The 11,938-nt window shown below is 49.7% G+C and overlaps 8 protein-coding genes across 8 annotated transcripts; 6 read left to right on the top strand and 2 right to left on the bottom strand.

Annotated features, from left to right (window-relative positions):
* Positions 1-126: 126 nt before the first annotated feature.
* Positions 127-1,463, top strand: N7462_004566 (FAD-dependent oxidoreductase; the record flags this gene model as incomplete). The annotated part of the gene is made up of 2 exons (XM_057076292.1): positions 127-144; positions 216-1,463. The coding sequence occupies 2 exons, from the start codon at positions 127-129 to the stop codon at positions 1,461-1,463; spliced, it is 1,266 nt and encodes a 421-aa protein (XP_056935797.1).
* Positions 1,464-1,819: 356 nt separating this feature from the next.
* Positions 1,820-3,003, top strand: N7462_004565 (SDR family oxidoreductase; the record flags this gene model as incomplete). The annotated part of the gene is made up of 3 exons (XM_057076291.1): positions 1,820-2,342; positions 2,405-2,607; positions 2,683-3,003. 3 exons carry the CDS (start codon positions 1,820-1,822, stop codon positions 3,001-3,003), a joined length of 1,047 nt encoding a protein of 348 aa, XP_056935796.1.
* Positions 3,004-3,724: 721 nt separating this feature from the next.
* Positions 3,725-5,166, top strand: N7462_004564 (MCT family MFS transporter; the record flags this gene model as incomplete). The annotated part of the gene is made up of 3 exons (XM_057076290.1): positions 3,725-3,912; positions 3,967-4,340; positions 4,406-5,166. The coding sequence occupies 3 exons, from the start codon at positions 3,725-3,727 to the stop codon at positions 5,164-5,166; spliced, it is 1,323 nt and encodes a 440-aa protein (XP_056935795.1).
* A 1,144-nt stretch (positions 5,167-6,310) lies between these two features.
* N7462_004563 (uncharacterized protein) lies at positions 6,311-6,892 on the top strand (the record flags this gene model as incomplete). Its single annotated transcript, XM_057076289.1, has 1 exon — positions 6,311-6,892. The coding sequence occupies one exon, from the start codon at positions 6,311-6,313 to the stop codon at positions 6,890-6,892; it is 582 nt and encodes a 193-aa protein (XP_056935794.1).
* A 276-nt stretch (positions 6,893-7,168) lies between these two features.
* Positions 7,169-7,558, bottom strand: N7462_004562 (uncharacterized protein; the record flags this gene model as incomplete). The annotated part of the gene is made up of 2 exons (XM_057076288.1): positions 7,169-7,302; positions 7,396-7,558. The coding sequence occupies 2 exons, from the start codon at positions 7,556-7,558 to the stop codon at positions 7,169-7,171; spliced, it is 297 nt and encodes a 98-aa protein (XP_056935793.1).
* A 231-nt stretch (positions 7,559-7,789) lies between these two features.
* N7462_004561 (uncharacterized protein) lies at positions 7,790-8,035 on the top strand (the record flags this gene model as incomplete). Its single annotated transcript, XM_057076287.1, has 1 exon — positions 7,790-8,035. The coding sequence occupies one exon, from the start codon at positions 7,790-7,792 to the stop codon at positions 8,033-8,035; it is 246 nt and encodes an 81-aa protein (XP_056935792.1).
* Positions 8,036-8,768: 733 nt separating this feature from the next.
* On the bottom strand, positions 8,769-10,391 carry N7462_004560 (alpha-arrestin; the record flags this gene model as incomplete). Its single annotated transcript, XM_057076286.1, has 1 exon — positions 8,769-10,391. One exon carries the CDS (start codon positions 10,389-10,391, stop codon positions 8,769-8,771), a length of 1,623 nt encoding a protein of 540 aa, XP_056935791.1.
* A 1,102-nt stretch (positions 10,392-11,493) lies between these two features.
* Positions 11,494-11,817, top strand: N7462_004559 (uncharacterized protein; the record flags this gene model as incomplete). The annotated part of the gene is made up of 1 exon (XM_057076285.1): positions 11,494-11,817. The coding sequence occupies one exon, from the start codon at positions 11,494-11,496 to the stop codon at positions 11,815-11,817; it is 324 nt and encodes a 107-aa protein (XP_056935790.1).
* Positions 11,818-11,938: the final 121 nt, after the last annotated feature.

The following is an 11,938-nucleotide window of genomic DNA, read 5'->3' as shown; positions in this document are numbered from 1 at the left end:
GATTTCCAAATTTAGGTTAAAGCCCGCGGAGCTCCGGGGTAGACCGTGAAGTATATCAGCCCGCCGATGCCATATCTTTCAAATCAGATTTCAAAGGTCAATTCATCAAAAGAAAACAACATCAAGATGACTGAGAAAAGAAAGGTACTTTGAGTACATACCAAATATTGATTTTTCGATCAAGCCCGTTGCTAACCACTTGCCTCTTCGTACAGGCAATCATCATTGGCGCTGGCCCTGCCGGTCTCGCAGCCGCTCTCCGCCTGCAGCAACGAACAGATATCGAATGCACGCTGTACGAACTGCGATCTGAGCCCACCACCCTGGGCGGAGCAATCGGAATTTTACCCAACGGCATGCGTCTCCTACACCGCCTGGGCCTTGTCGATAAAATCCTGGCGCGGGGCTTCAGCGGCCCCAACCTGACCCTTCACTCTTTGAACGGGCACGTCCTCGGCGAGCATGACTTTGTCGGATGGGCACGCGAGAAGACTGGGTTCAAATACGTCCGTATCAAGCGTACGGACGTGGTGGACGTTTTACTCGAAGCTGTGCAGCAAGCCAAAATCCCAATCCACTTTAACAAACGCCTTACCTCTATCGAGGAGAGTGCCAAGGAAGTGAAGGTCACATTTTCGGATGGATCGACTGACGCTGCCGATATGCTGTTCGGTTGTGATGGGATCCACTCCTATGTGCGACGTGCTTACGTCGATCCTGCGCAGCCTTTGGAATATTCAGGCATCTCCGGCCTCGGGTGCATTATCCCGACCAAGCTCTTATCTCCGCAGACTGCAGCCCAGATCAACGGCCTCGAGGCTACCATGACGGAGGAGGGAATCCTGGCGGTCAATCCGTGCACCGCATCAAAAGATGAGATGTTCTGCTTCTTCTCAAAAGAAGTTCCAGCACCGGCGTCGGGCGATGACCGCGATGGCTGGGAAGTGCACGGGAAAGAGGAAATAGACGGGTTCAAATCCTCGCTGAGTAGGACCTTGGAAAATGCACGTGGAGAATGGGGCTCTGCACTCAAAGATCTCATCAACAACGTCACATCCGTGAAGTTCTTCCCTGTGTACAGGCTGACTCTTGGTGGAGTTTGGTCGAAGGGACGTTGTGTGCTGGTTGGAGATGCTGCGCATGCGATGTCGCCGCATGCCGGCCAAGGCGTTTCCATGGCACTGGAGGATGTGTTCTTACTATCACGTCTATTAGAAGACCACAAACGGCCTCTCCAAGAGGTCTTTGCCAGATACGATGAGATTCGTAGGCCACGGGTTGAAGAAATCTTCAAGATTGCGGCCCAGAACGGAGAGTCACGGCGGAAGACTACCCCACGGGGTCTGAAGTTCAAAGAAATGAGCATGTTCATGATGTTGAAAATTTCGTGGGCTTTTGGGCTCGATAAGCGGGGAATAAAACAAGGGCATCTCGCTTACGATATTGATGCAGTGGAGCTATAATTCTTGTTTTGTTGCTTTTGTCACGACATTCTTCGCTCTGCTGTTAGCGGTCTTGTATTAATAAATGCTGTTCGAAAGTCGCTCCAATTGATTAATGTGATCCCACTCTGAATGTCTTTTGATTGAATTCTCCTCCATTCACTTGTTTTAAGATTTTAAGCGCAAGTCATGTAAGGCTTTAATCTCCGAGTCCTCGACGAACGCTCTTCCTATGGCTGGTATTAACCTTAACTCCGAATAAACTCCCGCGACCAGCCAAAGAGTCTGAAACCCTCATAAAGCAGTTTAAAGCACTGGACGATACGGCAGGACTGTGTAATAATTTTAATCAAATACCGATCACTAGATTCTCCATAATGGCTTATCGTGTCTTGCTCACGGGCGGAAACGGCTTCATTGGCTCGCACATTCTCTCCGAGCTCGTTCAGAAGGGCCACCAGGTCTGTTGCACAGTTCGGACGCCAGAAAAGGGAGAAAGAATTCTGAACGATTTCAAAAACTACAATTCCCAAATTTCCCTCGCCATTGTACCCGATATCACGACTCCGGGTGCTTTTGATCTGGCTGTCAACGATGAATTTGACATTGTCTTCCACGCAGCATCGCCATTTGTATACGGCACCGTCGAAAATAATCGAGAGTTTCTTGACCCAGCGATCAAGGGCACCACTGAAATACTTCGGTCGGTGAAGCAGCACGCACCTTCGGTCAAGAGAGTCATTTTCACCAGCTCCTGCGCCGCAGTAATTGATTATGATCGCCTTAAATCCGGTGATCTCTATAACGAAGATAATTGGAATCCAATCTCATGGGAAGAAGCTCTTCATGGGGACCCGTCAAAGGCTTACCGAGCAAGTAAGAAGTTTGCTGAGATAGCAGGTGAGTTAGATTGAACAAGTTGTAACCCCCTTCGTTGGACATCGCTCACTAAGGATACACAGCCTGGGAGTTCATTAAAAACGAGAAGCCGCATTTTGATTTAGTGACTCTCTGCCCTCCTGCAACTCTGGGTCCTCTCAAACATTCAATTCACAGTATCAAGGACTTGAACGAATCAAACAGCCGAATTTGGAGACTCAGTTGTCAATCATCAAAGAGCACACCTATGCCTTATATCCCAGTGCATACATATGTCGATGTACGGGTGAGTGAAATTAGTCGAAAGGATACCTTTTAATGTCTCATTCATCTGCGCCTAAGAAAGCTCACGATCGTACAGGACTTGGCAAGAGTTCAAATACAAGCGATGCTTGTTCCAGAGGCAGCTAATCATCGCTTTATTGTTTGTGCCAGACAATTTGGCTTTCAGGATATATGCGATATTCTGAGATCGAATTTCCCAGACTTGGACCCACGAGTCCCTCTTGGAAACCCTGGATCAAGCTCTCTTCCCGCAGGGGCATACTCCACCGACAACTCAAAGGTCAGAAGGATCCTTGGAGTAGAATTTCGGGACCTCAAGGAAACTATCAATGATCTTGCCAAGCAATTTCTGGAGATTGAGAGTTATGAGAAGAGCGAGCGGACAGGTTTTGATTAGGAAAGACGACTAACTCTCTAAAATGCCTGATCTCTCGCTGGAAACATTGGACAACGCCTCCGGTGTCTACAAGATAAAAATGGAATTTATTATTGACTCGCAAAGGGACGCTTCAAAATATACGTATATAAACCAAGGCTAAGTCTAGCGGTCGGGGGTTTATTTGATCAAGTCAAAGAGAGATTGCATCATTCCCCCCCACTCGCTGTCAGACCGAGGATGAGGATTGCTTAGTAAACCACACCAGTTTCAGGCAACCAGTGATGTTAGATTCATCTTGCTCAACAAAGCTTAGTCGATGACTATTGGTCGGATTCCTATCGAGATTAATCTCTGCTTTGAAATCACCAAATTACTCTCCTCATGCTTTGGGGCACTGACCACGGTTAAAGGTTTCCAAAAGACGGTCTCCAATACGCAGTCCGTTGTGAATTGAATTTTAGCGCGATCCTTTGCGTGGGTCATGATGATAATATCAAACAAGTACACCAAAAAGGACTAACTACAACTTGCTCTTGTACGACATTAATAATTGGACGCCATGAGGATAAGGCCGAAATGCCGAGCACATGGCCCCATAAGAGTCACTACTCCTTTGCTTGATCTTTCATGTTTTGTCTCTGCAAATATTAATCTTTATTCAAGAAATTCCTCCGATCCCCGGGGGTAATAGGGAACAAAAGCAGTGATACCTCTGGTTCTTGGTGCTATAATTATCGCGATGTCTGTACCTTCAATCAAGGAAGAATCTGTACAGCCTATCTCTTTGCCAGGCCATTCTGTCGAGTCCGATATATCGGAACCTGAGAACCAACCTTCAAAGCAGGCGACACCGCCACCGCCGCCGAATGGGGGGTCTGTTGCTTGGCTTCAAGTAGTAGGAGCTTTCTTTTTATTTTTCAATTCCTGGTGAGTTTCTCTGTGATAGCTGCAATCCTTCTAGATGCTGATGTGATACCCCAGGGGGGTTGTCAACACGTTTGGCGTCTTTCAAAGCTATTATGAAGACATCCTTCTACTCAAGTACTCGGCCTCCTCGATCTCATGGATTGGGACTGTTCAAGGTTTCTTGCTCTTGATGGCGGGAATAATTGTCGGCCCCATTTTTGACAAAGGGCATCTCAGGCCACTTTTGTTGCTAGGTACATTTCTTGTCGTGTTTGGCTTAATGATGACTTCCCTGTCGACCAAATACTACCAAGTTTTCCTAGCTCAGGGCCTAGTTGTGGGAGTTGGGTGTGCTTTCTTGTTTCTGCCAAGTGTGGCTGTTGTGGCTACATACTTCACATCGCGGCGTGCATTAGCTACTGGGATCACAGCGGCAGGAGGCAGCATCGGTAAGCTGGTCTTCCAAACTCTTGAATTAGACCTGCATGACTGACGATTCGATGATACCCACCAGGCTCAGTTATCTACCCCATAATATTCCACAAGCTTATCGACCGTCTCGGATTTGGCTGGACAACTCGCATCATCGCCTTCATTGCACTCGGCACCTTGTGCGTCTCGGTTGCAGTAATGAAATCCCGTCTGCCACCTCCGAAGCAGTCTCGATCCATGCTCGACCCCTCTGCCCTCAAAGAACCTCCATTTGTGATCTTCAGTTTGGGTCTATTCTTTTCCTTTACCGGGCTTTATTTTCCATTCTTCTACCTTCCCACATACTTCACAACCTTCCTCCACTCCAACAGCAACATCGCCTTCTACACTATCGCCATTCTCAACGCTGCCTCTGTCTTTGGCCGGATAGCCCCTGGCCTGATCGCAGACCGTATCGGCTCGCTGAACACAGCCCTGCCAATTACCTTCATGGCAGCCGTGTTAGCGTTTGCATGGATCGGAATCCGCAATGAGCCTGGCACAATCGTGTTTGCCTGTCTGTATGGGTTTGCCTCGGGCGCCACAGTTTCCCTGCCCCCTACCATTCTCGCTAGACTTACCCCCGATATGAGCGTCGTCGGAACTCGAATGGGGATGTGCTTCGCCTTCGCGGCTCTGGGGCTGCTTATCGGAAATCCGATTGCAGGGGCGCTGTTGAACCTAGAACATGCGATTTTCTGGAAGGCGCAGCTTTTCAGTGCCTTAATGGTCGGTGTAGGGACGCTTTTTTTCGCGGTGCTACGAATTCTTAAGTGGAAGCAGGAAGCAGTGTGGAAATTTTAACATCACAGAATTTCTGAATATTACTAATTGGCGTGGCTGGATAGAATGCATTTTCGGAGCGGGTGCGGTGATAATATACTAAGAGGCGACTTTCACTTAGCACAGTTTGCATTTTGTGATGTCTATAAACAGATCGGAAAATAGATAGCTGTGATCATTTGCTGAATATCATCAAAATAACTAGAGAGCATCTGAGCTTTGAACCTGAAACATTTATTATTGCAGAGAGTAACCGGCGATATTGTAAAGGGTGATCCAATCTTCGACACAGCTTTCGAATGAACCAGCACGGTTGACCAGGCAGGAGACAAACCAAAAGCCCCTAGCCAATACCCAGGATATGACCATCAATTCCATGTGATTGATCTTTGGGTAATTTAAAGAAGATGGAACCCATCAATAGGAGGATCCACGACACATGGAGCAGCTGCTCCTGTCAAGAGCGAACGAGCGGGGGTAAAATGTGATTGCTTCTGATTTCTGCCGCCATTTCTCTCTATGTATATTAAGTGGCAGAGAATTCTGGAATGAGTATGATTATTGTGGCCATTTATGAGGCTCTGAACATGAGGAGTGCGCTGTCAAAACCTAAATAGCTGATCTCAACATAATCTTCTCCAAACAGAGTTCTTCTCTAAACAGAGTTCGCTCGGGTTCCGCGGACACAATAGAGTAGATCAATACTCAGTACGGAAAGATCTAAAATGAAAGGAAACAAAGGAAAATAATAATGATGGTGCAGACCGGTGATTGAAGGTGATCTCACGGTCGATGGCCAAAGCTTACGTCACCCACGCTGGCCCTCAGCCTGCAACCCCTTATCCTGTCGTTCGTCTGTTTCAATAAGTTTGTTCCGTCATCCGTCATCCGGCATATACCGCTCGTTCTCTCGACCGAGAGCTATCCAGCTAGTCTTGCATTGCTCGTGTTTGGGCAAATCAGGTCTCAGAGTATCCGCCTATCGCTTGGCACCTCAATATGACTCATGGTAAACAGCTAAGTATAAAGACACGACTCTTGAGGGTTAAGATATATCTTGGTATGGACAATTCTTTCCGACTATTTATTCTGGAATTCACATCGAAATAGGCTCGAGAAGATAGAATCCAAATTTTTTTAGCGTTTCTTTGCCCAGAAAAGCACAATGACCCCTTTTGTCTTGACCCTCGAGCCCAAGATTTGGACCAAAGGACCATACCTGATATCCACGGATGCATCCTTGATCCCCGTTCAAGAATTGAATGCTTGGTTTTCAACCCAGGAGATCTACTGGGCGAAACCGATGCCCGAGCAATTCATGCGCGAAACTCTCCAAAGGTCCCTATGTTTTGGCATGTACCACAGCTCGGATGCGGAATGTCCACGTACAGAGAATGAGAGCGCCGAAGGACGAGACTTCATTGGCATTGCACGGTGTATCACAGACTTTACGACATTCATCTACTTGACGGACGTTTATATTCTGCCCTCGCACCAAGGTTGTGGGCTGGGTACGTGGCTTATGCAATGTGTGCAGGAGGTTGTTGAATCCATGCCGTACTTGAGACGCTCACTGCTGTTTACGGGGGATTGGAAACGATCTGTACCTTTCTATGAGAAGGTTTTGGATATGGAGGTGCACAAATGTATACCACCAACTGATGGGAAGGATGGCGAAGGGTTGGCGGTTATGATGCGGAAGGGTAGAGGGAACCCTACTTACAAGGAGAATAGCTTGCGATCTTGACTGTCTATCCTCAAAACAATGCATCAAATGCGTTACTGCTTGTTGTCCTTCTCTAAAAAGTAGTTGGATCCATCGAAATATTACGTTTCTAGAAGATGAGATCTGGTTCAATGATTAGAAAGCTTCAAAGGTAAACTATACACAGTTTCAAAAATAAATTATAAACAAGGACCCAAGATTATCAAAGCCGGTAGATCCACATTTCGCACAACAGCAAATTCGTTATAACATGCCAATAATCACAAGCTCGGTTGACCTCTCAATTTTTTCAATTAATCACTGCCACCCCGCTTGGTCTCGCTCCTCCTGGCTTGAAGGGCCCTTCTTCTGGGCATTCTGATCGCGGTGATGACCGAACTCCCAGAAGTGTCGCTGTTTGCTTGGGTTTGCATGGCCTGCGCCTTCCATCGCTAGGTTATAGTCAGTAGGTAGACACATATATATTTATACCTAGCCCCTTCCCCGATTTCCCAAAGAGGAGGGATGAATAACGAGAAACGGACCGGGTGCTTCATTGGCAGGGGACTCGAGCTGTGGAGACTCGGAGTTTACTTTCGCAGAGTCAAGTGGCTCCTGTCCCGTCTGCTTCTGTTCCGGGTTCTTTGCCGCGTCCGGCTCGTGGTGATGGCGAAACGCATCCGACGCTCTGCGGAAGAGATTGGACATAGTGTATGTTCGGAGAAATTATCGCCAGATAAAGTATCGTGACTAGGCAAACTTGTGATCCTAGTATAAAACAGTGAGTGATAGGCAGCTATTACTTGTATTATTCATTTGCGGCGAATACGCTCCTGCTCTATATAGGCCCTGGGCGAGTGGATGATGTCATATAGCCTGATCGGTGCGCTGATCTCGTGATACGTTTAATTAGCCTTTCTGAGGAGAACAATCTATTCGATGGCTCATGTGCTGTTAACTATTGTCTTAAGGTTTTCGAAAGGGATCAAGGCATCATCTGTGGAGACGGGGCACCATGGTCGAGTCGCGGCCGAGTCTGGCCGCAAGGGCTCCGCGTGCATGTCTATTATTAGCTCCGATTCTGATATTGAGCGATTTTATCTAGAGAATATTATCACATTTCAGGGAAATTTGGATGAAGAAGTCACCGACTGGAAACATAACGTTTTCTTGGCCATCGACTGATGGAATTTGGCCAATGTATACATGTGGGTCCGCCTTGTCCATCCATCTAGATAGCAGTGGAGTCTGATAAAGAGGTACCGCAATCAAAACAGGAGAGTTGGGCCTTCTATTAATTTAGAATGAATAAATACCCCCCAGAAAAAATCGAATGACGCGAGATCGATAACGACGCTAGAGCGCTGGTAACGCCACCCCGCATCTTGGCTTAGCCTTAGTTCTACTTGGCTACAGATGATTCTACGATTATCAGAGAGAAAAAAAAATTGGACTTTCCAAGTCGATAAATTAGGTATCAATTCAGTAGAGTAGAGAATCAGGTTGTAACCGAGAGGAATCAATAATATGACAAAGAATAAAAAAATTAAAAGAAAAAAAATGACTCAATAGGGGAATTTGGAAGTTTAATCATAAGAGTAAGAGCAAAGGCCAACCAGAAGACAAGTATGCACAGTGAAGCGATACTGATGGGTATAATGCAGGGGGTGGAACGAAACCCGTCCGTTCAAACTAAGATGCAATTCAAAACCAGAGAAGATTTTTTTTCTGAATTCGTTCGTTCACTTTTTGTGGTGATGCCTGGTCAGACTCGCTGCATGTTTATGGTGTGAAAGGCAGAAGAGGATAAAAAGGCTGATTCAAGTCCGTGACTGAAGGGGAATCTTTCTTTGGTCGTGGAGATCGTAACGTCATAGTGAAGAAGAACGATAGAAGGAAGAGACCGAGAAGGCCATAATCATTGGCGAGAGGAGTCGACCGACGGAGCGCGCGATGCGGCACGCGACGCCGGCTCGGATGGAGCGGGGGACGGGTCGGTGACCAGGTCATCGAGATTGAAGCGCATACGGCCACGGGAGTTGGAGTGTATCGAGGAGTTGGACGAGTCACTATCTAACCGCAGAGAGTCCATTCGCTCGAGCTCATCATATTCCGGCAAGGGTAGCGGGGAGCCCTGGTAGTCCTCAATGACACTGGAGGAATCATCAAGCTTTGTGTAACCGGGAGGACTGGCGGGGACATCCTCGTAAACTGGAGGCATCTCCTCGTCCCAGCTGATGCCGAGACCGCTGCGCTCTGTGACATTGAGGTTGAATTGCATGCGCAGCACGCGAGCGGCGCCAGTGGGAGTGATGAGCCGAGTATTGCGGTTCGGGCAGAACTCTTCGGCGACGATCAGCTCGATGACCAGGTTGTGCTTCACTTCCAGGCCTCCGGGAGCTTCCATGTCGCAAACAGGGTTGGTGGTGGGGTTGATGCTGGCATCGAACAGCATAGTGATTTCACCGCCAGCAGTGTCGAAGTCGGTCTTCCAGCCAGTCTTCTCCTCATTGTGGCCAATGATGCGAGTCTCTTGGTGCTGGACACCCTTGTTTTCGCCGCCAATCTTGTGGGCGTGCTTCTGGCAGGCAAGCGAGACAATCTTCTGGTGCTCTTCGATGCGCCACATCATCTTGCGCAGGCGCCAGCGAGTCTGCGTCTCATCGCCCTTGTCCACCACACCGCTCAGCGTCATCTCCACGGGGAATTTGCCGATGGGGTGGACCACAGAGGGCAATACGATGCGACCTGTGAGGTTGGTGGGAGGGAAGATGCGAATGGAAGATTTGTCATTGCCGGGGATAAGGGCACGGCGGACATTCAAAGGCAGCTTGAGGCTGAACTCCTCGCCGGCATTGCTCTGAGCGTGGGCCATGAGGAAATACTCGACCTTGCCGAGCGAGCCATCACAGGAGGCAGGCAAGTTACCCGGGAACAGATAACTGAAAGGGAAGTCATGCTCGCCGGACTTGAGGTGGAGATCATCGGTGATGAAGTTCCAACGGGTCAGCTCATCCGTGCGGGTGGCGCAGTTGGGGCAGTGGTTTGAAACCGGCTTCTTGGTGGTCGTCTTGGAGATGAGACGCACATCAAACTGGCTGAGGGTCACTTCGTTGACCGTTTCCGCGATAGTAACCCGGAGTCGGCCTGAGAACAGCGCACCGGTCGAGGTGGCCGGGTTACCGTAGCAGACCAGCGGGGGAGATTCGATCAGGACGTCTAACTTCGCATTGGGTACGGCCAGCTCGTCCTTGCTGAGACGCTCCTTCGAGCGGCCCGCCCGGCCAAGGCTGCGGCGCTTTTCCTTGCTGTGGTCTCGGTGGGGGTGAATCAAGTGATCCATGGAGAAGGACAGGCGACGCTCGGGGGAGCGAGCCCGATCCGGCGTACCGTGCGCTGGCTTCTTAGGACCATTGTGATGCGCGTGGATCTCATTGACGGAGGTGGTGGAGGAAGAGTTGGAGTGGACGGGGGTGGATGACAAGGACGAATGCAGCGAGCCCGTGCCCCGAACAAAGTTGGAGAGCAGACGGCCCGGCATTTTCTCGCAGTGGCGAATGGTCTGTCCGTACGAGCAGTGATGAAGGTCGACACAACGAGGTTTGTGAATTCACTTGGTTCCCGTTGGTTTGGTGGAAGGAAGGTGAGAGAGTAGGAGAGAAGTGTGGGAAGTAGTCTCGGATATAGATGGTGCTCGATCCGGCCAATACTAGTGGGGGGGGGGGGGGCTCGGGGCCGATATTCAGATGCTCAGGAAGCGGTGCGGTGCTGAAATAGTTGAGAAGTAAAGTCGGCAATCCAAAACATAATCCAGGGGTGGTTTCTCTTGAATGTGGTCCTGGAGGGGAGCAGAGTACAGAGTAAATAGTCGTAGAGGAGGGGGGATCGAGAGTCAATTCGCCGGGGCCCGCTGCTTTTGAACCTCTGTCGACGATCATGTGCTTGAGCCTAAAAGCCACCGAATCCGTGGAAAACTTTGTCAACCCAGAAAAAAAAAATTCTAGCCGGTGTCCACTCTTTGGACTGACCAGGTACCAGATGGAGCATTCGCTACGATTCGTCCAAGGTCTGGCCCCGACAAGAAAACCGACCAGAAAAAAAAGGGCCAAAAAAGAGTAGCAAAGAATGGAACCCACCGTCACTTGCAAAAGCGTCATTGTGGGTCCGTACCAACCAGATACCGAGATGTTACAGGTACCGTACGCCCTGTGACAGGCCGCCCAAGGTCCCTCGTTCTCCGTGTGCTCGGCCGTTCGGGCTCTCACTGTGTTGTCGCTAAGCACGGCCAAGCACGACTAAGCACGACACCAAAAAGACGGGGACAACGCACGACACCCGATCGCTGAGGCCATCACATCGGCTTCTCGGCCGACCTCGTCAACTGCTCCGCCCCTCGCTTCTACGTCCTCATGGTGATACCTCCCAACTGAAAAAGAACTAGGCCAGGAGGGCGATCTCGACCGGACATGAGTCGGGGCTTGTACTGGTGCTGGCACCGCATGAAAGCCAAAACCAAACGAGAAGAGAGTGTGTGATATTACCCCACATCCCCCTCCTCGCAAGGCGCGAGGTGTGGGCATCATCTTGCCATCACAGACGGATCTAGGCTCCATCAGGGCAACCACAGGCAATCCTCGTCGCCGATGGAGCTGACGAAGCTGATCAAGCTGATGGAGGGGGAGACGGGGCAGCTTCTGCGCTCGAGGCTGTTGGACTTACCAAACACGCCCGTGCGCCCCGTGAGTCACGGTCGGCTACATCCCCCGGGATTTCGGACGTGCGATCTGCCGCCGGCGACTGGGCGACTCGGCCCCTGGCATGTGTGGCCGGGCTCGAAGGGGAGGGGGCCAGCGCCAGCCGAGAGCGCCCCTCGGTTTCGCCTGGGGGGGGCCTTGATGCCCCTCCCCCCCCCCAAGTCCATAGCATTCGCCGTGGAGGACGATGGTGGACCCTACAACCTACAGTAGTTTCTGACTGCCGGCTATTGTTCTATAGGTTCATAGTTCTCTTCTCTATATTGCGCTATTTTTTGGATATTCCTCTATATCATATCGTCATCGAGCCGTTATCGACCACCGAGCGGAATCT

This window comes from Penicillium macrosclerotiorum (genome assembly GCF_028827735.1).
Source record: "Penicillium macrosclerotiorum strain IBT 26536 chromosome Unknown utg000003l_segment0_segment0, whole genome shotgun sequence".
Taxonomy (NCBI): domain Eukaryota; kingdom Fungi; phylum Ascomycota; class Eurotiomycetes; order Eurotiales; family Aspergillaceae; genus Penicillium; species Penicillium macrosclerotiorum.
Note: the sequence above shows the minus strand (reverse complement) of the source record. Positions and strands in the feature narration are given on the sequence as shown.